This window comes from Dendrobates tinctorius, unplaced genomic scaffold (genome assembly GCF_039654945.1).
Source record: "Dendrobates tinctorius isolate UK_male_01 unplaced genomic scaffold, ASM3965494v1 ptg000250l, whole genome shotgun sequence".
Lineage (NCBI taxonomy): Eukaryota > Metazoa > Chordata > Amphibia > Anura > Dendrobatidae > Dendrobates > Dendrobates tinctorius.
Genome location: NW_027361917.1, coordinates 26,058,675 through 26,084,872, shown reverse-complemented (window position 1 = coordinate 26,084,872; position 26,198 = coordinate 26,058,675). Strand labels below are relative to the sequence as shown.

The 26,198-nt window shown below is 44.1% G+C and overlaps 1 protein-coding gene across 16 annotated transcripts in view; it reads right to left on the bottom strand.

The window, feature by feature from the left end:
- Nucleotides 1-26,198, bottom strand: part of LOC141063498 (heterogeneous nuclear ribonucleoprotein L-like) — a 187,943-nt gene that overhangs the window by 61,805 nt on the left and 99,940 nt on the right. For 4 of the 16 annotated variants that reach the window (XM_073557570.1, XM_073557573.1, XM_073557577.1 and 1 more), the window contains 5 exons: nt 21,106-21,162; nt 10,033-10,089; nt 9,233-9,289; nt 7,221-7,277; nt 2,158-2,229 (listed from right to left, as the gene is read on the bottom strand). In XM_073557570.1, coding sequence (XP_073413671.1) covers nt 2,158-2,229; nt 7,221-7,277; nt 9,233-9,289; nt 10,033-10,089; nt 21,106-21,162 — 300 coding nt within the window. The remainder of the gene's footprint in view (nt 1-2,157; nt 2,230-7,220; nt 7,278-9,232; nt 9,290-10,032; nt 10,090-21,105; nt 21,163-26,198) is intronic. The other 12 variants (XM_073557572.1, XM_073557575.1, XM_073557578.1 and 9 more) reach the window with 4 other exon arrangements.

Genomic DNA, 26,198 nt, shown 5'->3' with positions numbered 1-26,198 from the left:
GCCCTCCAGGGGTGTATACTGCAGAGGAGGAGCCAAAGTTAATCTTTTTCAGATTATGCATAGTGTCGCCTCCTAGTGGACAGCAGCATAACACCCACGGTTCTGTGTCCCCAAATAAGGCGACAGAGTAAACTTCGCGTTTCAAGGAGACAAACCGCACCTCTTCTTCAGGTTACAGTACTCTGTACTGTAACCTGAAGAGGTGCGGTTTGTCTCCTCGAAACGCGTAGTTTTTGTAGTACATTCAATAAAGAACTTGAAAGATTTATATGGATTTCTGAAGAATTCGTGTCACTGTAGCAGCGCGGTTGCTCAGTTTTCTTGATCCTCAACTTGTGATTCTTAGTAGACGTTTCCACCTGCACGAGCTCTGCAGCAGCTATACAACTGCAAAAAATGTTGTGAGTGGTTGTGTCTGAACACAACCCATAAAGGGTGAGTACTTCAGAGTACTTTTTTCATTTTCATTGATTTATACCAGGTGAAGCCCTATGTCTGCGCCCCCTCCCTTGTTTTTCCACATCAGAAAGAGGGAATCTGACATTGGCGTACTATTACGGGGTTAAATGAACACAGGGGAATAAGCCGCTACTAAAAAGAAGCACATCTCATGGTGGAACAAAGGAATCACCATGATATAAAAATCCAATACTACTGCCGAGAATGTCTTGCACAGGCTTGCTCAACATGTGGCCTACGGGCATGTGGCCCTGCGAAAAATGTTGTGTTGCCCGAAGAGATTCGGGAGACTGGTTATCTTCCCATATTAAACAGAATTCACATCTTTCAGAAGCGAATACAGTTGAATACGTTGGCGCCTGGTCATGGGCAGAGGAGCAATTGTCAGACCCTGCCCCAATGTTCAGTGGCAAGATGAGGTCATCAAGCTACAATGCTGCCATCACCAGCGCCCACAGCACAGAGGTGGCAAAGACACGGACAGAAACAGCAAGAGAGTCATGAAAGACCAGAGTATTTAAGATCCTGAATATAGGAGGGGGTGTATTGGTGTTACTGTGAAAGCCAATTATGGGGCAATAGGGGGGGAGGGGGGGTATTGTGATGGCACACAGTAGGCAGAGTGGCTGTGTGTGGGCAACATTATAGAGATGAACAGTGTGGGGGCGGAAAGATTATGGAGAGGGGCAGTGTGGGGAGTACTGTATGAAAAGAGGTAATGTGTGTGGGGAGGTATATTATGCAGAGGGGTAGTGTTGTGTGGGGTATATTATGGAGAGGGGCAGTGTGGGGGAGTACATTATGGAGAGGGCTAGTGTGTGTGCTGGGTACATTATAGAGGGGGCCAAGACTGTGTGCTGGGTATATTATAGCGAGGGGGCAGTGTGTGAGGGAAATATTATGGAGAGAGCATTAAGGACAAGAACATTGTGGGGGTTTATTATGGAGAAGAGCAGTCATGTGGGGACTATACTGAGAGGGGAAGTGTGGGGGGATATGTGCAGGAAGCACAGTGAGTGCAATTTATGCATGGGCACAGCATGGTTCCTGTATGGTCTGCAGGCTGACAATGCCTGGTAACAACACCCAGTATCTCCTTTTCCATTGTAAAGGACATAGAGGAAGTTGCAGGTTCACGTGATACAAGTGTATATAGAACTGATCTCAAACTGCAGTTTGTGGTTCTGGTGATGCATTCATGTACTGACGGCTTCTGATCATGAAGTAATGCATAACGTACTTCATGTTAGAAATGGAAAGCCCTCAAAACTTAGGTTTTGAGATTATGACGAGGATTTGGTTGAGTTTCTGGCCAAAAACCCACTGAAAGTAAGCATATGTTCACACTGATTTTTTTTCAGCATAGAATTTCTAAATATTTCTCAAAAACTGAAAACTTGGTTCTTATGGTGCATTAATTTACTGACTGTGGTTCTGACTGACTGTGGTGCATTCATGCAAGTAACCCTTTTAAAAAAAAAAAATTCCAGTCGTTCAGATTTGTTCAGTATGGCAATGTGGCCTCTTGGACCAAAAACCGTAGTGCATCCCTGGTCTTGAAGCATAATACACATATGCAAATGTGCCAACAGGTTCTCTTTAATTTCCTACTAAACCAAAGAAAGGTGGTCTCATCAAAGCTACTAGGTCTCATCACAACAATACACGGATTAGAAAGGAAATTTAAAAGCAACATACTATAACCATCAAATCTTCCGAATGGTGGTTGGTTTCCTTGAAAGGGTGGTCTCTGGGGTACGCTGCCCTGGTCTGAAAGAGTAAAATATTAAAGATAACCATAAATCATTAAAAACATACCCGTCAACATTGAAATTGCACCACTAAGAAGAAAAAACTTGTACAAGGAAATCACATGATGAATAGACGTGTTAAACGGAATCTGTCACCCCCAGGACGTAGATGATCTATTAATATGGGCATATTAGGTAATAGAAATGTTACACTAGTCCTACCTGTATGCTTCATATTAATGGTCTTGATGCTGAGAAATGTTATATTCTTTCTTTCTTTAGGTTAATGATTTCTTCCAGGCTCTGGGGCATGCAGTGCCTGGAAGAAATCCCTGCCTCCTCTTCTCATTGTAATATTCCCCCCACCCTGTGAGCGCTCATGGTGCTAGCGGGGTTCTCACCGCAGCTCAGCCCGGCTGGAAACGGAGCCTAGTGACCGGACATAACTTCTATGACGTCTCATCCAGCCACTGACACTGCGTACCCAGCAACTCATTCACCCCCCGTGCGCATGGCCGAGTGCGATGATGTAATATTCCGTACCTGGTCAGATAGGCCCAGGTCACATGGATGGAATATTAAGGCCAATGTCAGAAAGGGGTTAATGATATGCAAATGTTGAAAAATGGAAATATTTTCAAAACATCTTGATTCAGTATTGAGTATGAGCTCATGCCCAGGAATACAAGCACTTGCGTGTCATGACATGATATCAATGTGGATATCAGTCCAAGGAATTTTTGCCGCATTGAATGCAACTGAGCAAGCAAATCATCAAGATCCGCTGCTGACCGCTTTCTTTGCAATTGCCAAAAAATGCTGTCCCACATGTTATCAATGAGAGATAAGTCCAGAGACACTGCAGGCCATAGTAGCACGTTTAGGCCAAACAGGGCACGGCCAATTCTCTATAGTATCTCGAGCCAATATTCAACACGAAAAAGGCAGGCCGCATGTTGCTTGTGCTAATGTGAGCAGCAGCGTCGGACTGGCCCACCGGGGAACCGGAGGATTCTCCGGTGGGCCCTGGCATCTGGTGGGCCCTGGCACCTGCTGGCATACAGGGCCAGCAGTTGCCTAGGGCCCCCGCTGCTCCAGGGGCCCCCAGCCAGTGGTGTGTCGCACACCATGCAGCTGCTATGGGGGCCCCTGCCAGCGGAGCAGCAGCGGGTGTCAGGAGGCAGGAGCCCCTGTCCCCGCTGCTAAAGAGAAATGAATATTCACTGCGAAGCAGTGAATCTCATTTCAGGTCTCCACCCCCAGAGGCCCCGCCCCCAGCCCAGTAAGCCGCTCTGCATCAGGGCCGGCGCCGCCCTCAGTCCTCTCTGCTCCTGGCTCACAGCCAGTGCGCGATGACGTCACTACATCGCGCACCCGCTGTGTGTCTGGCAGAGGGGGCAGCTCCTGACACTGAAGCCGGGATCAGCGTGGGAGCGAGGAGGAGAGGTGAGTATTGTGTTTTGGTTTTTTTTTTTATATCTCTCTCACTCTCTCTGTCTCTCTCTGTCTATCTCTATATATCTGTCTCTCTATCTCTCTTATATCTATCTTTCTATCTCTATCTATTATCTATATCTATTTCTATATCTATCTCTATCGCTCTATCTTTATATCTATCTTTCTATCTCTACATCTATCTATCTCTATATCTTTCTATATATATCTCTATATCTATCTATTATGTCTATCTATCTCTATATCTATATATATTATCTCTATATTTATTATCTATCTACCATCTATATCTATCTATCTTTATCTATATATATCTCTATCTAATATCTATATCTATCTATCTCTATACCCATCTATCTATTTATCTATCCGTTATCTATCTCTATATCTTTTCTCTGTATCCATCTATCTCTATATCTATATCTCTATCGCTCTATCTCTATATCTATCTTTATATCTATATCTATATATCTCTATATCTATTTCTCTCTATATCTATCTTTATATCTCTATAACTATCTATATATCTCTATCTATCTCTATATCTATCTCTCTGTATATCTATCGCTCTATCTCTATATCTATCTTTCTATCTCTATATCTATATATCTATCTATCTTTATCTATTTATCTCTATATCTTTTCTCTGTATCTATCTCTCTATATATCTATTATCTCTATATCTATATCTCTCTATATCTCTCTCTATATCTATCTATTTATCTCTATATCTATCTCTCTGTATATCTATCTTTCTATCTCTATATCTATCTATCTCTATCTATTATCTATATCTATCTATCGCTCTATCTCTATATCTATCTTTCTATCTCTACATCTATCTCTATATCTATCTTTCTATCTATATCTATTATGTCTATCTATCTAGCTATCTCTATTATCTATATCTACCTATCTCTATATCTTTCTATCTTACTCTATCTCTATATCTGTTATCTCTATATTTATTATCTATCTTTATCTATCTCTATCTATTATCTATATCTATCTCTCTATCTATTTATCGATCTCTGTATCTATCTCTCTCTCTCTCTCTCTATCTTTACATCTATATCTATCTATCTCTATATCTATTATCTCTATATCTATCTACCTATCTATCTCTATATCTATCTATATATCTGTTTCTCTCTAGATCTTTCTCTATATCTCTCTCTCTATAGCTATTTATATATTATCTCTATATCTATCTATATATTATCTATCTATCTCTATATCTGTTATCTCTATATCCATATCTATCTCTATATCTATCTATATATCTATCTTTCTATCTAACACTATATCTCTATATCTATATCTCATTATCTATCAATCTCTATCTCTCTCTTTATCTATCTATCGATCTATCCATCTATCTCTATATCTATCTATTATATCTATCTATTCTCTCTATTATCTATATCTATATCTATCTATCCATCTATCTATCTAGCTATCTCTATCTATCTCTATATCTATCTTTCTATCTCTATATCTATCTTTCTAACTCTATATCTATCTATCTCTATACATATCTCTATATCTAGCTATTATCTCTATATCTATCTTTCTATATCTATCTGTCTCTATATCTATCTCTATATCTATTATCTCTATATCCATCTATCTCTATATATCTCTATATCTATTTTTATTTATAGCCATCTATCTATATATTTATCTCTATATCTATCTATATATGTCTATATTATTATTATTATTATTATTATTATTATATCTGTATATCTCTATTATCTATCTCTATCTATATATCTATCTATCTCTATATCTTTCTATCTATAGCTATCTATCTCTATATCTATTATCTATTTTCTATCTATCTCTATATCTATCTATCTTTATATCTATCTCTATGAATCTTTCTATCTATATCTATCCATTATCTACTTTCTATCCATTATCTACTATCTATCTCTATATCTATCTATTTCTACATCTATCTTTCTATCTATATCTATCTAACTCTATATCTATATATCTATATAGCATTATACCCTATGAGGGGGTGCATTATTCCCTATGAGGGGGGCAGCATTATACCCTATGAGGAGGCAGCATTATACCCTATGAGGAGGGCAGCATTATTCCCTATGAGGGGGTGCATTATACCCTATGAGGGGGTGCATTATTCCCTATGAGGGGGGCAGTATTATACCCTATGAGGGGGGCAGTATTATACCCTATGAGGGGGGCAGTATTATACCCTATGAGGGGGGCAGTATTATACCCTATGAGGGGGGCAGTATTATACCCTATGAGGGGGCAGCATTATACCCTATGAGGGGGTGCATTATTCCCTATGAGGGGGTGCATTATTCCCTATGAGGGGGGCAGTATTATACCCTATGAGGGGGGCAGTATTATACCCTATGAGGGGGTGCATTATACCCTATGAGGGGGTGCATTATACCCTATGAGGGGGTGCATTATACCCTATGAGGGGGTGCATTATACCCTATGAGGGGGTGCATTATACCCTATGAGGGGGGCAGTATTATACCCTATGAGGGGGGCAGTATTATATTCTATGAGATGGCTGCATTATATTCTATGAGATGGCTGCATTATACTATGTGAGGGGGCTGCTTTATATTCTATGAGGGGGCTACCCCAACTCCTGCTACATAATTAAGACATGTACAACCTTATATTATACCCGGATATTAGCGTGTTTTACCGCATAATTGGTGGTATGGTATTTAACTCTATGCAGCTACATAGTGGGCCCCAAGAATGATTTTCTCTGGTGGGCCCAAGGTGTTCCAGTCCGACGCTGGTGAGCAGCCTACATGGCCTAAACGTATTACCGTAGCGTGCAGCATCGTCGCACTTGTCTCCCATAGGCATGCTAATCAGTCATGTGCTCTACGTGCATTAGAGTGACAGTCCTCGGGAAACCATTAATAACCGGATTCATTCATGTTGTGCAAGTACGTGTATTTCTGAGCATAACTCTCACAGACAATACTTGAAGGGAATCTGTCACCCTTTTTTTGAGATATCATATAATGATATCATTCAATTGTGTGTCACATAAGGATTCTCTTAGTACTTTTGCTTCCCCCTGACCCCGCACCTTTCATGCATAAATACCTTTTTTATATCGGTTCAGATGTATGTAAACTGTCGCTGTCCGGTCGGCTGGGCTTATTCAACTGTTCCCCCCTCTCCCTGTCTTGATCTATGCATTTCTTCTTGTGTAGAGCAAGACAGGGAGGGGGGAGCAGTTGAAAAAGCCCCGCCCAGCGGACCGGACAGCGGCAGTTTACATTCATCTGAACCGATATAAAAAGGTATTTATGCATGAAAGGTGCGGGGTCAGGGGGAAGCAAAAGTACTAAGAGAATCCTTATGTGACACACAATTGAATGATCTCATTACATGATATCTCAAAAAAGAGGTGACAGATTCCCTTTAATAAAGATTTATTTCATCAGTTGGATATTATTATAATTTCTACTGAGCCTGCAAGTTTCATAATTTCACAACTTTTCCTTCTCTGGTGATGGAAATCTACAAAAAGTAACATACTGTGAAACGGTGGTTGGTTTCCGTGAAAGGGTTGTCTCTGGGGTACGTTGCCCTGGTCTGAAAGAGTAAAATAATAAAGGTAACCATAGATCATAAAAATATACCCTCAACATTGAAACTGCAACATCAAGAAGAAAAAACTTGTACAAAGAAATCACGAAGAATAGACGTGTTAAATATATGCAAAAGATTCATTCAGTATTGAATGTGAGCAACATGGCATGATATCACTGAGGTTAATAATTGTCTGAGGAATGTTCTGCCACGCTGAATACACTGGAGTAAGAAAATAAACCAAGATCTGGTGATGGAAGCTCCCTTGGCAATTGCTGAGTAATACCATCTCAGATGTGCTTAAGAGAGACAAGTCCGGAGATGTTGCGGACCATGGTAGCATTTCTCTGTAGTGTCTCAGGAAACGTTTTTCAACATGACAATGCTGCATGTTGAATGAGCTACTGTGGTCAGCCTACATGGCCCAAAAAAAAAACCAAAAAAAAACAAACATACTCCTGTTGTCTGGAGCATTCACTTGTCTCCTTTCAATGCCCGAAAGCATTCAGAGTGGAGGCATAACATTCCTCAGGAAAATAATAACAATCTGATTGATACCATGCTATGTTGTGCAAGTACATGTATTTCAACACAAATCAACACTGCTTAGCAGTCGGCGTAGGGTTAAATTACTATATCAACAGATTGCCATAGGCACGCAGTTCTGGTCTGTCCGGAAGCCTCCAAGGGGCATCTCTGCGAATAAATTGAAGCTCTCTGCATACGAGGCCCTACTGTGCCAATCTGGTGCTATTAGGATGATCAGCACAACTTCTGCCTTGATCGTCTTTAACAGCCTGGGAAGAAGGTAAATGGCTGGGAACAGATAAGGAAGAACGTACGGCGAGTATCGCCAGAGCGTTGACGCCCACTGCGAGAGGATCGCTGGACCTGGAAACGAACTGCGAGAAATTTCTCTTCATCCAGGACGTCATGAGATCCACGTACGGAGTGCCCCACCGCAGACAAATCTGATGAAGATGTCCTGATGCAGAGACCATTTTTTCGCCGTGAGACCCTTGCGACTGAGAAAGTTGGTGGCCTAATTATCTACACCGGGAATGTGAACTGCCGATATTGTCCGAACCCAGTTCAGTACCCACAGAAAAATCTAGGAGACTTCATTCAAGGCCAAAGGACTCAAGGAGTTCCTCCCTGGTGGTTGATATATGCTACAGCCATAGAGTTGTCTGTCTGAACTCGAACAGGTATGCCGCTGAGAAGATCTTGCCAGTGGAGAAGTCACAGAAGAAAGGCTCAGATCGAGAATATTGATTGAAACCCAAGTCTCTTCCGGAGACTAACTGCCCTGGACCGTTACGTTGCGGAAGACTGCTCCCCAACCAAGGAGACTGGCATCCTTTGTAACCGCTTGCCTGTGGATGGGGAGGAAGGATTGACCCTGACAAATGAGGGGAGAGGACAGCCACCAGTTGGGGGATGCCCAGATTTATGACAAGATCCGGAGTGAATGATCCAGGGACAGAGCAGACCTGTTTCATTGGGACAGAAAGGTCTGCTGAAGCCTGGTGCGGAACTAAGCGAAGGGTATCGCCTACACCATCCTGGAGGAGGAGATACCCTTCACTTAGTAAAAATTGCCTAATTTACTAATGGAACAAGTTTTGCTTTATGCAGTCTAAACAGAAGCAACGACCCCACGCTCATTCAGCTAATAGCGATATACCCAAACTCCACCATAAATATGTCCAAGTAAATGAGGTGAAGGGAATAAACACGTCACTATGGAACAGAGGATTTAACTAGAGCGAATCAGATGTTTTTGCTTAGAATGTCTTCACACATACAAATGTGGAAACAGGTTCTCTTTAAATCCCTACTAAACAAAAGATAGGTGGTCTTTTAAAAGAATTAAAAAAGAAAAAAATAGGTGGTTTTTAGGTAGTCAGTCTCATCACATCACTGCACTATTTGATGGAAACATATAAGTAACATACTGTTAAATCGTGGTTGGTTTCCTTGAAATGGTGGTCTCTGGGGTCCATTTCCCTGGTCTGAAAGAGAAAGTATTAAAGAACCATTGACCATAAAAAATATACATTTACACATACACACATTTTCCTCAACAATAAAACTGCAACACCAAGGAGGAAAAATTATAGAATTAACGAAATCACAGGATGGAAAGACGTGTTTCTCAATTCATTCAGTATCGAATGTAAGCCCCACGTGCCCCATGGCATCATACCACTGAGGTTATTAATAGTTCTGCCACGCTGAATGCACTTGTGCAAGCAAATCATCAAGTTACGCTGCTGGCAGCTCCCTTTGCAATTGCCAAGAAATGCAGTCTCAGATGTGTTCAATGAGAGAAGTCCAGAGACGCTGTAGACCATACAAGCAAGTTTAGACCACCCAGGGTACAGACACTTCTCTATAGTGACCAGGAGCCAATTTTCAGCACGACAATAGTAGGCCGTATGTTGCTTGTGCTACTGTGAGCAGCCTACATGGCCTAGACATATTGAAGCATCTTCACACTCGTCTCCCATAGAGCACATCTGGAATGTCACTGATCAGTGTGCTTAAGTGCATTCTGAGTGGCAGAACAGTCCTCGGGAAACCATTAATTATCTGATACTTACATGACATGCTAGGTGTATTTCTGCTCATGACGTATAGAGAATACTGAAAATATTTTTTCATAATTTGGATATTATCATGTCTACTGATCTTGTGATTTTCATAATTCCACATCTTTTCCTTTTCTACTAATGGAAATATAGACGTAACATACTGTGAAACGGAGGTTGGTTTCCTTGAAAGGGTGGTCTCTGGGGTACGTTGCCCTGGTCTGAAAGAGTAAAATTATTAAAGGTAACCATAGATCATAAAAATATACCCTCAACATTGAAACTGCAACATCAAGAAGGAAAAGTTGTACAATTAAATCACAGGACGGATAGACATGTTAATAATATGCAAATGATGAATGGAAATATTTTCAAAATAACTGAATTCACTCAGTATCGAGGGTGAGCTCCACGCACAGAAATACATGGCACGATACTGAAATAAGTCGGGATCATATTATTTCATCATCCAATGTTAATACCAAGAATCATTCGTTCTATCCAATTCAGACTAGATCTGAATGCATGGATAAATTTCAGGAAATTGTTGAGAGAGAATTAAAAATCTTATATGACAATATCAAAACTGGGAAGAAGAAAATGCTTCCTAATTTTTCACGCAGTCAGAGGTTGGCATTGGATGACCTGAAAAAAACGTCTGACATAGTAATTAAAATGTCGGACAAAGGTGGAGTGGCTGTCATACTTAAAGAAGACTATCGTGATAAGATGTTGGAACTCTTGTGTGATACAAATACTTATGAAAAGTTAGATGTGAATCCTTCTAGCAGATTTAAGGAAAAAATTAGTGACATTATCAGTGATGGTCTCAATCTCGGTGTCTTGATAAAGAAACAGGCTGAATATCTTGAGGTCTCTCATCCGGTTCTCCCAATAATGCATGGTCTTCCTAAGCTCCATAAAGAAATGGATATTCCATCCATGAGGCCGATAGTATTGGGAATCAGGTCAGCCAATGAACATTCGGGGTGAACGGGTTGACTCACTGCTACAACCCCTGGATCGCAGAACTCCTGGTTATGTTAAAGATTCAAAGAACATAGAGAGCTTTTTCTAAAAAAAAAAAATACGGGATGCAAAATTCACTTGACTTTGCTGTGATGCGGTATCATTATATACATGTATTCCGTACGATGTGGCCATGACAACACTTCATTTTCATCTGATCAAATACAGCCATTATTCTGATGATTTGATTAATTTTATTTTACAGGTTACCTATTTTTTGTTGACTCACAATTTTTTTTTCTTTTGACAATGGGTTTTTTTTTTTAGCGATCGGAAGTGGCGATGAGTGCCAAATTTTCAGCCTCTTTAGCGAATCTTGTTATGGCTTATTGGGAGTCAGAATTTACTTTTTCTGCTGCCAACCCATTCTTGGACTCTGTGGTCTGATATGGCAGATACATCGACGACATCCTAATTATTTGGGAGGACGGTGTGTCTGCCATACCGGGTTTCATGGAGTACATTAATACCAATAATTTCAATATTCACTTCACCCACAGATTTGATTTTAAAGATTTCTTTTTTGGATCTTGATTTATATGGTATGCAGGGTCAAATTATCTCAACTAAAATGCATTACAAATCATTTGGAGGTAATACAATTCTTCATGCGAACAGCAGTCAACCCAAACATACCATTAGATCTGTTCCCCTCGGGGAATATATAAGAATAAAAAAGAGATGAGGACCTTGAAAAAGAATATAGTATGCTCAATAACAAATTGATAAATTGTAAATACCCTCAATGGACACTTAATAAAGTACGACAAATTGCTGATAAACAACGTGAGGACTTAAATATTCCAGCAAATGAGAGTATGCAAATGCAGGAGAAAAATAATTCTTAAGGGAAATCATTTGTGAGTTTGCAATTCAGTCCACAGTTTAGGGACATTAAGAAAATAATTACCAAATTTTTGCCAGTCCTATATGAGGACCAGGTTTTAGCTGAAACCTTGCATTCTGGAGTGTAAATGTAGTAGCCAGAAGGGCGCCATCTATAGGCAATAAAATTTCACCTAGCATGTTTCGATCGAATAATATAAGCATAACTTAGTTAAATCTCATGGGGTTTTTTTTTTTGGGGGGGGGGGGGTTTAAATGCGTTGTAACTAATTGCAAAACATGTAAACATGCGCTTGTCACTAAGGCTTTTAATAATGATAACCAATCTATATGTTATATTAAGCAATATATCAATTGCAATTCAACACATGTGGTATACAAAATTAATTATTTATCATATATTGGGTGTACTACAAGGAAATTAACAGTCTGAGTTTCTGAGCATTTATAGGACATTAAAAAAAACAGGATTTTTGGGTTGCTTACCGTAAAATCTGTTTCTCGGAGCCTTCATTGGGGGACACAGAGACCATGGGTGTATGCTGCTGCCACTAGGAGGCTGCCACTAGGAGGCTGACACTATGCACAAAAAAAGGTTAGCTCCTCCTCCGCAGTGTACACCCCACCGACCGGCAGGGAATTCCTCATTTAGTGAGAAAGCAGTAGGAGAAGTAACAGAATAGATTGAAAACAGAACAAACAACTCAACTGTAACCAATCAACCAAAGTAAGAACAGGAGTTGTAGAACATGGAAGGGTGCTGTGTCCCCCAATGAAGGCTCCGAGAAACAGATTTTACGGTAAGCAACCCAAAAATCCTGTTTTCTCGTTCGCCTTATTGGGGGACAAAGAGACCATGGGACGTCCCAAAGCAGTACCTGGGGTGGGAAACAAACTTCCATCAGGCCAGTGGACTCACCACCGCTGCCTGCAGGATCCTTCTACCTAGGCTGGCGTCCGCCGAAGCGTAGGTGTGGACCTTGTAGAATTTCACAAACGTGTGAACCGAAGACCAGGTTGCAGCTTTGCAAAGCTGCAGCGCGGAGGCTCTGTGGCGTACTGCCCAGGAAGCACCCACTGCCCGGGTAGAGTGCGCTCTGATTCCCGAAGGGTCCACTCGATGCTTAACCCGGTAGGCCTCTAAAATTGCCGATCTGATCCAGCGAGCAATAGTAGCTTTGGAAGCCGGGTGACCTTTCCGCACCCCATCTGGAATGATGAAAAGAGAGTCTGTCTTTCGCAAGGAAGACGTCCTAGACAGATAGACTCTCATCGCCCTGACCAGATCCAGTTTGTTCAGGGACCGCTCCCGAGAGTGAGTTGGACTCGGACAGAAGGACGGCAGAACAATATCCTCATTGAGGTGAAAGGACACCACCTTCGGAAGAAAAGAGAGCGGAGGCCGCAAAACCACCTTGTCCTGGTGAGGTACCAAGAAAGGAGAGCGGCAAGAAAGAGCCGCCAATTCTGACACGCGCCGGATGGAAGTGATGGCCACCAGAAAAGCTACCTTCCAAGAAAGGAGAGAAAGGGAAATATCCCTGAGAGGTTCAAAAAGGAGAACCTTGCAGAACCTCAAGAACCAGATTAAGATCCCATGGATCCACAGGCGCTCGATACGGAGGAGCCGTGTGAGCCACGCCCTGAAGAAAGGTTTTGACCTGAGGGCGGGAGGCAAACGTCTTCTGAAACAAAATGAACAGCGCCGAAACTTGACCCTTTAAAGGAACTGAGAGCAAGCCCCGCATCCAGCCCTGCCTGAAGAAACGCCAGAACGGAAGGGAGCGAAAAGCACATGGGCGCGATGTTATTGGCCTCACACCAAGTGAAATAGGCCTTCCAAGTACAGTAGTAAATTTTGGAAGATGATGGCTTCCTGGCTCGAATCATGGTATGAATTACCCGACCGGAGAATCCTGCTCGTTTCAAAACCTCGGTCTCAACAGCCACGCCGTCAAATTGATCGGCCGAGAATTGGGGTGGCAAATCGGGCCTTGAGACAGCAGATCTGCCCTGTCTGGAAGCTTCCAGGGGGCGTCCGCGAGAAGGGTGACAATGTCCGCGAACTAAGACCTTCTGGGCCAATTCAGGGCGAGGAGAATGACTGGAATTCATTCTGCTTTGATCTTCAACAGCTTGGGAAGAAGAGGCAGGGGAGGAAACCAGTAGGGGAGCTCGAACTGCGACCAAGGAATGGCCAGAGCGTCGGCGCCCACTGCGAGAGGATCTCGAGCCCTGGATACAAACTGTGGGACTTTCCTGTTGAGGCGAGAAGCTAGCAGATCGACGTCTGGGGTTCCCCAACGATGGCAGAGCTAAAGAAATACCTCTGGATGTAGGGACCACTCTCCTGACGCGAGACCCTCGCGGCTGAGAAAATCGGCGGCCCAGTTGTCTACACCGGGAATGTGTACCGCGGAGATTGTCGGTACAGAAATCTCTACCCACTGAAGGATCTTGGACACTTCTGCCAGAGCTGAGACACTCCGTGTCCCTCCTTGGCGGTTGACATATGCCACCGCTGTGGCATTGTCTGTCTGAATCCGGACAGGCAGGCCCCTGAGGAGCCTCTCCCAGTGGACGAGATCCAGATGGATCGCTCGTATCTCTAGAATGTTGATCGGCAGAGCAGATTCCTGAGTCGACCAACGACCCTGAACAGTGTGATGGCGGAACACTGCACCCCAGCCGAGGAGGCTGGCATCCGTTGTTACAATCTGCCAGTGAACGGGAAGAAAAGACCGCCCCAAGAGGATGAGAGGTGACGTCAACCACCAGTTGAGTGACCGCTTGATCCGGCATGAGAGACGAACAGGGCGATCCAGGGACAGAGCCGACCTGTTCCACCTCGACAAAATGGCGTGTTGGAGAGGTCTGGCGTGAAATTGGGCAAAGGGAACTGCCTCTATCGCCGCCACCATCTTTCCCAGGACCCTCATGGTTGTTCGGAGGGATGGAAATCGTGTGGTCTGCAGCGATTGTACATCCTGCCGCAGGGAGAGAATCTTCTCTTGTGGGAGAAAGACCCTTGACCGACGAGTGTCGAACAGGAGGCCCAGGAACACAAGACGTTGAGTAGGAACCAGACAGGACTTTTTCCTGTTGACGATCCACCCGAAATTGGAAAGAGTGTCTAGGACGATCGTCAAACTTCGGCGTGCCTGTTGGAAAGAGGGAGCTTTGATCAGAATATCGTCGAGGTACGGAAAAAGAACGAGACCTCTGATCTTCAACAAGGCCATCAACGCAGCCATGATTTTCGTGAAGACTCTGGGAGCGGTGGCGAGACCGAAGGGCAGCGCGACGAACTGGTAATGTTCCAGGCGAACCGCAAAACGCAGGAACTTCTGATGTCCGGAGAATATGGGAACATGTAGATAGGCATCTTGGATGTCTATTGAACACATGAATTCCTGCTCCTCCATGGAAGCAATTACCGAACGAACCGACTCCATCCGGAAGTGGCGAAGACGGACTCTCTTGTTGAGCAGCTTGAGATCCAAGATGGGTCGGACCGCCCCGTCTTTTTTCGGCACGACAAACAGGTTTGAATAAAACCCTGTAAACCGCTCCGATTCGGGCACGGGCACAATCACCCCCGAACTGAGGAGAGAGTCGATGGCCGTAAAGAACCCAGGGACCAAAGCTGGATCTTTTAGAGGACGGGATTCGAAGAAACGATCCCGTGGAAGAGAGGCGAACTCTATCTTGTATCCTGACGATACAACTTCCCTGATCCAAGCATCCTCTACCGAGGCCAGCCAGACGTCCCTGAAGAAGAGAAGTCGACCTCCCAATTGGAAGGGACCCTCGGGAGTCTGACGATAGTCATGCCGATGTAGACCGTCCAGATCTGGATGGTCTGCCCTGGGCAGAGTGGGTTCGCCAGGAAGGAGTGGGCCTGAAGGAAACTTTCTTTCTGTCTTGGCGCGCCTGCGGTCTCTGTTGGTTGGATGGGTTCTCCGCCGTATTGAAATGGCGGAAAGCCCGAAAGGGTCGAAGCTGACGCCTTAGTGGAGGTCTGGGCGGCTTGGACTGAGGCAGGAGAGAACTCGTGCCACCGGTGGCATCCTTAATAATCTGGTCCAGTTGGGATCCAAAGAGGCGCCCTCCCTGAAAAGGCAGATTGGTAAGAGACTTTTTAGAAGACAGGTCCGCCTGCCAGGCCTTGAGCCAAATTGTATGTCTGATTGCCACAACGTTACTTGACGCCTGGACTGCGCAGGATGCGGCATCCAAAGAAGCAGAAAGCAGATAATCCCCCGCATGGGAAATCTGATTGGCGAGATCGGCCAATCGATCTGGTTGTGCTTTCTCTAGGATGCCCTGACGAAGATCCTCTGCCCAAGTAGCTATGGCCTTTGCTGCCCAAGCTGAAGCAAAAATTGGGCATACCGCCATTGAAGCCGCTTCGAAGGCAGACTTCGCTAGGGATTCTATAATCCTATCATTAGAATCCTTTAGAGACGCCACGCCTGAAAGTGGGAGAACCGTGTTAGTAGAAAGCCTGGACACGGGCGGGTCGACCGAGGGGGAGGCAGACCAGTTGTCCGTGAGCTCTTTAGCAAACGGGTACAGAACGCCGAGACGCTTTCCTCTTTGAACGCGTCTGGTCGGATCTCCTCTTTCCTTGGTAAAAATCTTTCCAAACTCGGAATGTAAAGGGAATACCCTGGAGGGTGTTTCCTCCCGTCTGAACGAAACCTCCTGATCTGAGGATTTCGCAGGGGGGTCAGCAATGTCGAAGGTCTGATGGATTGCTGCAATGAGGTTCTGTACAGTAACCCTCATGTTCGCATCCTGGTCCGAATCCAGCTCTAAGATCCCCTCAGATGACCTGTCCGAGAGCGCTTCACCTGACTCGGGAGAGGAGGCCCGGGAGGGAGGCTGCCGAGAAGGACTATGTGGTGACATGGCGCGAGGAGAGGATTCCGGCTGGAGATCCTGCCTGGGTCTTTTGCGACTAACGCTGGCCGACTCAGATGGAACCTCTTGAGGCCTGCTGGACCCTGCAGAAGTGTCCAGGGGCAACTTATCCAGAGCGGCTACTAGGGACTGAGACACCCTGGTGAGGTCTGCCACTGACTGTGATAGAGACGAGGCCCAGCCGGGCATGGGGGGTTCACTCTCGCCTGGGGCCCTAGATGGCTCCTGAGCGGCGTCAGGTTGAATAGGATTGCTACAATCCAGGCAGAGGGAAGTGGACTGACCTGAGGGAAGTTTGCGATTGCAAGAAGTTACGGTCAGATTTGGGGTTAGACATAATAATAATAAATTTTATTTTTATAGCGCCGACATATTCCGCAGCACTTTACATTTCAGAGGGGATTTGTACAGACAATAGACATTACAGCATAACAATAATCACATACAGTAGATTATAACAAATAACAAGAGGAGTGAGGGCCCTGCTCGCAAGCTTACAGTCTATGAGGAAAGAGGTAGACACGAAAGGTGGGTGGTAACAGTTGCTCTGATTGTATGGACCAGCCATAATGTTAAGTGTGTAACAGTACAGACACAGAGGGCTAATGGATGCATAAAGCATGTGGGAACATGATGCTGGGAACCTGGTTATGGTAAAACTTTTGGCTCTGCCACACAGGGATAGGTTAGGTTAATGTGTTGAGGCGATAGGCCAGTCTGAATAAATGCGTTTTCAGGACACGCTTAAAATTGTGGGGATTGGGGACTAATCGTATTGACCTGGGAAGTGCATTCCAAAGAATTGGCGCGGCACGTGTAAAGTCTTGCAGACGGGAGTAGGAGGTTCTGACTATTGAGGATACTAACCTCAGGTCATCAGCAGAACGGAGGGCGCGGGTAGGGTGGTATACTGAAACAAGGGAGGAGATGTAGGGTGGTGCTGAGCCATGGAGGGCTTTGTGCGTGAGGGTAATAAGTTTATACTGAATTCTGGAGTGGATGGGTAGCCAGTGTAATGACTGGCACAAGGTAGAGGCATCGGTGTAACGATTGGTGAGGAATATGATCCTGGCTGCAGCATTCAAGACAGATTGGAGAGGGGAGAGTTTGGTAAGAGGGAGACCGATTAGAAGAGAGTTACAATAGTCGAGACGAGAATGAATAAGAGAAACAGTAAGAGTTTTTGCAGAGTCAAAAGTAAGAAAAGGTCGAATTCTAGAAATGTTTTTGAGGTGCAGATGACAAGAGCGAGCCAGTGATCGAATGTGGGGGGCAAAGGAAAGCTCGGAATCAAGTATGACCCCAAGACAGCGGGCATGTTGCTGGGGAGTAATAGTGGAACCACACACAGAAATAGCAATGTCGGGTATAGGTACATTAGTAGCGGGAGGAAACACCAGGAGTTCAGTCTTTGACAGGTTCAGTTTCAGATATAGTGAGGACATAGTGAAACCTGAGGTAGTGCCGGAAGGTTGGGGGACAGGGTGCAGAGAAGGGTGTCAGCCTGCAGAAGCAGAGCTACTCACGGTCCGGTGACCCCAGAGACGAAGGTATCCACCTCTCTGCAGATGCAGGACAGCGCGATATCCGGCTGGCAGGCCCAGGGAGCGATATCCGGCTGACAGGGGCGTCCGGCTGTGCAGCTGCAAAGATGGCGACCGCCTGAGATGAAACCGGGAAAAACGCGCTCCCAGGGGAAGGAGGGCGGAGCTAAGCGCCTGCTGAATCCGGCGCCGCCCCTGGCCAGGAACAGGCTGAGAAGGGCGGTGGGAGTGTCTGGAACGGGCGGGAGAGAAGCCCGCTTAGAAGAAAGGGGCGGGGGGCGTGGCCGCGACGTTAAGGTAGGCCCGACAGAAGCCGGGGCCTAAATTAGTAGCGGCGGCCGCCTGTCAGCGCGGGGTCGGCGCGGAGGTGCCGCAAAGTGAGCACCGCCGCAAGAGGACCCTGAAATACCCGATCGGAGAGTCGGGGTAGAAGAGGGCGGTGAAGGGGCTGGCTGTAGGAGCAGGATGGGCGCAGGAGTTTGGCCTCGGGGAGGAATGCTGCAGGCCAAAGGTTCCCCATACTTACCCGTCCCGAGGAATGTACCTGTACAAGAAGAGTCTGCGTCTCAACCAACCGTCAGGCTCTGGTAGGCGAGTGGGTGGGAGACTGGCGACGAGGACCCTCTTGGATCGCTGACACATCTTCGTGTTGGCGTCCGCCAGGAAGGCTGGTGGTCCTGCTACGGAGAACTGTGAGGATACGGGGTGGCAGTACACGCCGTACTCACAGACTCCTTGTGGGAGTACAGATGTGACTGTTCACACTGTATCCCTCCGGGAAAACCTGAAAGGAACGACGCACATCGAGGTAGATATGGGTCTAATTAAAGACCCGTGTCCACCTCCTACTGACACTAAGCTAAACTGAGGAATTCAATGCCGGTCGGTGGGGTGTACACTGCGGAGGAGCTAACCTTTTTTTGTGCATAGTGTCAGCCTCCTAGTGGCAGCAGCATACACCCATGGTCTCGGTGTCCCCCAATAAGGCGAACGAGAAATGTGACTAATTCTAACCGTAATATTTCTGATGCAGCAAAACATTTTGTTGCTCATCATGATCACTGCACATTTTTTCAAGTGTGCGGCATAGAGAATGTTGGCAACACTCACGTGGGGGAGATGCTGGAAGGAGTCTCCTCACGTGAGAAGACTTTTGGAGCTTTAGTCTCAATATGAGATATCCAAATGGATTAAATAAGCAAAATGAATTAATGTTTCATTATGAATGTTGATTTTATATACCGTATACACACGTGTAAAAGCCGAGATTTTCAGCCCATTTTTTGGGGCTGAAAGGCAACCCCCCCCGGCTTATGCGCGAATCATATACAGGGGTCGGCAGGGGGTGTCAGAGACCATACTCACCCCCTCCTGGCACGTTCTCTTCAGCCCCTGCTTCCCCCATGATCTCAGCATCCCAGCTGTTCCTGCATTCAGCGGTCACGTGGTACTGCTCATTAAACTCATGAATATGCACATATTTAATGAGCGGTAGCACGTGACCGTTGAATGCAGGAACAGCCTGGGATGCCGAGATCATGCGGGAAGCAGGGGCTGAAGAGACCGTGCGCCAGGAGGGGGGTGAGTATGACTGGGGAGGACGGGGAGCAGAGCAATATTTACCTGTCCCCGCTCCATCGCTGTCACCCAGGTCCTCTGGCTGTGACATTCAGCGGAGGGCGCGATGACGTAGTCAGTGCGAGCCCTCTGCTAACATCAATGCACAGGACCCGGGAGACAGCGATGGAGCGGGGAACGGTAAATATAGCCAGTGCTGGGGGCCTGAGCCAGCGGCTACACAGGCACCTGTAAGTCCTTTTTTTTTCTTTATATAGCGGCAGCAGCAGCATACGGGGGGGTATTTTATGTATGGAGCTTCTACTTGGCCACCATTAACCCTTGTGCAGCATATGGGGGGTATTTTATGTATGGAGCTTCTACTTGGGCCACCATTAAGCCTTGTGCAGCAATATATGGGGGGCATTTATCCTTGGAGCATCTTGTTTGGCCACCATTAACCCTTGTGCAGCACTTTATGGGGGTATTTATCTATGGAGCATCTTTTTGGACCACCATTAACCCTTGTGCAGCACCACCTTCGGCTTATACATGAGTCAATAAGTTTTTCCAGTTTTTTGTGGCAAAATTAGGGGGTTGGCTTATACGCGGGTCGGCTTATACGCGAGTATATATGGTATGTTTTTATTCCATATATTTTCCTCTTTGGTTATTTTGATTATTTGTATAGCTTTTTTCTAATTTATTTTGCCTGTCAGGACCTTTCACGCATATCACGTGATTTTGATCAAATTTTCTATTGGCTTAGTCTCGTTATAAATTGTGATAGTTGCCATAGATGTATAAGCTATGATAAAGATGGTCTAGATCGAAATGCGTCGCTTTGCTCTGACTTGGCAATCTTTTTTGCAGTATTTTCCAAGATAAATATTGTTTTTAATGGATTAATAAAGCACAAGAATTTTATAGGAGCTGGAACATAACTTCTTTACTTGATTACTTCTCTATAGAGACCAGGAGTCAATTTTCAGCACGACAATAGTGGGCCGCATATTGCTTGTGCTACTGTGAGCAGCCTACATGGCCTAAACATATTGCAGCATCTTCACACTTGTCTCCCATAGAGCACATCTGGGACGTCACTGATTAGCGTGTCTAAGTGCATTCAGATTGGCAGAACAATCCTCGGGAAATCATTAATTAACTGATACTTACATAACATGGCATGCTAAGTGTATTTCTGCTCATAATGTGTAGAGAATACTGAATAAAGATTTTTTCATAATTTGGATATTATCATGTCTACTGATCCTGTGATTTTCATAATTCCCCAAGTTTTCCTTCTTTAGTAATGGAAATACAGACGTAACATACTGTGAAACGGTGGTTGGTTTCCTTGAAAGGGTGGTCTCTGGGGTACGTTTCCCTGGTCTGAAAGAGTAAAATATTAAAGGTAACCATAGATCATAAAACTATAGCCTGAACATTTAAACTGCAACGGAAAGGAAAAGTAGTACAATTAAATCACAGGACGGATAGACGGATAGTGTTAATGATATGCAAATGATGAATGGTAATATTTTCAAAACAACTGAATTCATTCAGTATCGAGGGTGAGCCCCAGGCACAGAAATACACAGCACAATATCATTGATGTTATTAATAATTGTCTGAGGAATGTTCTGCCATGCTGAATGCACTGGAGCAAGAAAATCAAAGATCTGGTGCTGGCAGCTTCCTTAGCATTTGCCGAGTAATACCGTCACAGATGTGCTTGATGAGAGACAAGTCCGGAGATGTTGCAGACCATGGTAGCACATTTAGACTAGACACGTTACGGCCAGTTCTCGGATGTGTCAGAGGAACCATTTTTCAACGTGACAATGTTGCTTGTGCTACTGTGATCATCCTACATCGCCAAAAAAAACAACGAAACATACTCCTGTGATCTGCAGCATCTCTGCACTTGTCATCACTTGTTATCAATGCCCGAGAGTATTCAGAGTGGAGGCATAACATTCCTCAGGAAACCATTAATAACCTGATTGATACCATGCTATGTTGTGCAAGTACATGTATTTCAACACAAACCAATACTGCTTAGCAGTCAGCGTAGGGTTATATTACTATATCAACAGATTGCCATAGGCAAATAGACATCCCCTAACTAAAGGCTCCAAATAAAACGTAACTTAATAATATATAGCCTCTTTCCCCCGATGAAGCCTGTGTGGTGAAACATGTTGAGGAGGCTAGTAGCTGACTAACTTTTATATAGTATATGCACGATAGGGAGGATAGTAACAAGAGGTAAGGGTCTCTGCAACCGACCTGCATTGTCGACCACACAAAAACTAAATAGCAGCCAAAAACACTTAGTACTTATAGAATCATAGAATCGTGGAGTTGGAAAGGACCTCCTGGGCCATCTGGTCCAACCCCCTGCTCAAAGCAGGATTCACCAAATCATCCCAGACAGATGTCTGTCCAGCCTCTGTTTGAAGACTTCTATTGAAGGAGAACTCACCACCTCTCATGGCAACCTGTTCCACACACTGTCAAAAAGTTTTTTCTAATATCTAATCTGTGTTTCCACCCATTCAGTTTCATCCCATTGCTTCTAGTCTTTCATTCCCAAATCCTGCAACCTTTCTTCATAAGACAGGGTTTGAAGACCGGTCACCATTCTGGTCGCTCTTTTCTGAACTTGCTCCAGTTTGTTGAGGTCTTTTTTAAAATGTGGTGCCCAAAACTGGACACAGTATTCCATATGAGGTCTGACCATTTCCCTGATCCACCCAATCAGTGATTCTGTCATAGAAGGAAATTAAGTTAGTCTGACATGACTTATTAGTTACAAACCCATGCTGACTCTGTTTAATCACTTCATTCTTATCCAGGTACTTACATACATGTTGTTTAATAATTTGTTCAAAGATCTTTCCTGGTATAGAAGTCAGACTCAGCGGCCTATAGTTGCCTGGGTCCACCTTCTTCCCCTTTTTGAAGATAGGAACAACATTTGCTTTTCTCCAGTCTTCTGGGACTTCTGTTCTCCAAGAATTTTCAAAGATTATGTAGAGGGGTTCAAAAATTTCTTCTGCTATCTCCTTCAGTACTCTGGGGGTGTATTTCATCTGGACCTGGAGACTTGAATTCACTTAGGTTAGCTAAGTGTTTCCTGACTATCTTTCCATTTATAGATATCCTGGATTCATCTATTCCCTTAATAGGACAGTGTAGAACAGCTGATGTTACATTTCCTTTCTGAGAGAAAACAGATGCAAAATAGGAATTTAAAAGTTCGGCCTTCTCAACATCTTGTCTTACCATTTCATCATTTTCATCCTGTAAAAAGGAGATTTTTGTGTACTCACCGTAAAATCTCTCTTAGCCTCTAATTGGGGGACACAAGACCTTAGTTTTTGCTTAGCTGTGTCCCCCAATGAGGCGACAGAGTAAAAGGAGATTTTTGTGTACTCACCGTAAAATCTCTCTCTTAGCCTCTAATTGGGGGACACAGCTAAGCAAAAACTAAGGTCTTGTGTCCCCCAATGAGGCGACAGAGTAAATCCTATTGCATTTTTGACTTTTCTTTTACTTTGTCATATCCCCAAAATCCTTTATTATTGCATTTGACATCTCTTGCAAGCCTCGATCCATTGTCAGCTATAGATCTGATTTGTGCCCTGCAGGTTCTGCAGACAGCATTATATTCTTCTTTAGATATGCCTCCCTCTTTCCATTTTATAAACATTTCTTTCTTCCTTTTTAGCATGTGCTTAAGTTCTGTGTTCATCCATCCTGGTTTCCTTAAATGCTTCCTATTCTTCCCTGTTTTCGGAATTGTTAACAATTGGGCTTTGAGAATTTCATTTTTCAAGATTTCCCATCCTTCCTGGACATTTTTGTCCTTAAGGATATCCAGCCATTGGATCCCTCCAATTCTCTTTCTGAATCCCTTAAAATCTGCCTTTCTGAAATCTAACCTTGACGTCTGAGTATTCACAGGTCTTCCTCTTCTAGTTATCCAAAATTCTAAAATAGCATGGTCGCTACCTCCTAGGGTCCCAGCCACTTTTACCTCCTCAACCATTTCCTCCCTGTTTATAAGGATTAGATCCAAGGTAGCAGTTCCCTTTGTTTTCTCCCCTACCTTTTGGAAGATAAAGTTGTCAGCAAGAGAGGATAAGAATTTCCTTGACCTGTTAGTTTTGCCTGAGAGAGATTCCCAGCAAATGTCAGGATAGTTGAAATCTCCCATGACAACCATGTCATTTTTTGGAGAACTTGGCCATTTGATGCATAAAGAGTTAATCCATATCTTAAGCTTGCATAGGCGGCCAGTAGTAAATGCCTACAATGGTGTCCTTTCCATTGTTCTGTCCTTGTATTCTTACCCAGTTTCCACAGAACACCCAGTCTCTGAAGCTTCAATCTCTGTGCAGATATACGCGTTTCTAACATACAATGCGACACCTCCTCCTCGTTTATCAAGTCTGTTTCTTGCAAATAAGTTGTATCCTTCTAGCCTTGTATTCCAATCATGTGTATTGTCCCACCAAGTCTCAGTGATTCCAATGACATCATATTTCTTTTCCTGCGTTAGTAGTTCCAATTCTCCTTCTTTGTTGCCCATGCTTTGTGCATTAGTATACAAACATTTTAGCTTGTGATTGGTTTCTCTTTCTCCAATATTTTTACTATTTAGATTCTTTTGTCTTTGTTCTTTCCTCCCACTTCTAATAGCAGAGTTCTCAATAGCATTTGTCAGGTGTATGGATTTTTCTGGCCTTTTGCTTCCCTTCCCACATTGTTCTAGTTTAAAGCTCTCCTGATGAGTGTAGCAAGGCGACTTCCAAATACATGTTTTCCAGTCTTCGTAAGGTGCACCCCATCTCTAGCAAGTAGTCCATCGGTATAGGTAATTCACTCCGTGATCCAGAAATCCAATCCTTGCTGACAGCACCATCGACGTAGCCAGTTGTTCACCTGCAGAATCTTATTCCACCTCCTTGTTCCATGGCCATCCACTGGGAGGATGGAAGAGAAGACCACCTGCGCTCCCAGTTCTTTCACTTTCTTACCTTAGATTTCAAAGTCACTGCAGATGGTTTCCAGGTCATTTCTTGCGGTGTCATTTGTCCCCACATGTATTAGCAGGAATGGGTAGTCATCTGTAGGTCTGAAGAGTCCTAATATCCTGTCAGACACATCTTTAATTTTTGCACCTGAAAGACAGCACATTTCTCTTAAGGTTATATCCGGTCTGCAGATAGCGGCCTCTGTTCCTCTCAACAGGGAATCCCCCATGACCACCACTCTCCATTTCTTCTTCACATTTTTCTTTCTCCATCCAGGAGGATTTTGAAGGCGTACAAGGTTGCTGTTTGTGGGCAAAGTCTTATCCTGACGTATTTCTTCATCGTTCTCCTGTGTAAGAGCCTGGTACTGGTTCCTGAGCAGTATGGGTGCTGACTGCCTCCTGATCCTCCGACTTCTCTGGATCACATGTTTCCATTCCTCTGTTTCTTCAGGTGCACTTTGAATTTCTTCTTTTTCTGTAACATGATGAGATAATTCTGCTCTGTCTAGGAACTCACCTTCCTTAATGATCTTCAATGTAGCTAACCTCTCTTCGAGATTTTGCAACTTTTCCTCCAACAGGGACACAAGCTTGCATTTGTGGCATGTGAAGTTTGGCTTTTCCACTGGTAAGTCTGTGAATATGTAGCAAGAAATGCAGCTCACCAAATGGCTCCTGGCCTCTTCCATATTGTTATTGTTAAAGAGATTTCAAAACGATGAAAAATTAGCCAAAATTTGCACGCCAATAGGCGTGCGGTTTACAGATTTCCTCTTTTCAGCTGCAATGGCCAAAATCTAGTGATCGTTGAGCTCGCGGAGACTCTTCGCTTATCCCAGAAGGCACTGGGAAGATGCAAATTCTCTTCTCAGGACTCTTCCTCTGGTTTTACCTATCTAGAATACTAGGATATATCTGGTTCACTTATTCCCTTCCCAATCATGGCATAAGTGTTTTTAATAATGTAGGGTCGTTCTGCTTTTAATTATAGGAATTAAAAGTTATGTTTTAATTAGGGTCTTTAGCAAGGGGATCTCTATTTGCCTATGGTAATCTGCTGAGAATGTGTATTTCTGCACATGACTCATGAAAAATATATCTTTGTTATTCAGTATTGTTTATCATTAGGATATCATCATTGTGTCCATCGATCCTGTGATTTTCACGTTCCCACAAATTTTCCTTCTCTGTTGTTGAAATTTCAATATTGAGGAGTCAATTTTGCATTTATTTCCCTTTACAAGCTACAGACTAAAGACATATAGATCCATAGACCTGCGTCTCAACTGACAAGAGCTGTATCACACATATTTCAGTGGGCTGGGATCGTGGTTGTCATATGTGATGAAATATACCTCCTTCCTTGCCGAGCACAAAAAGG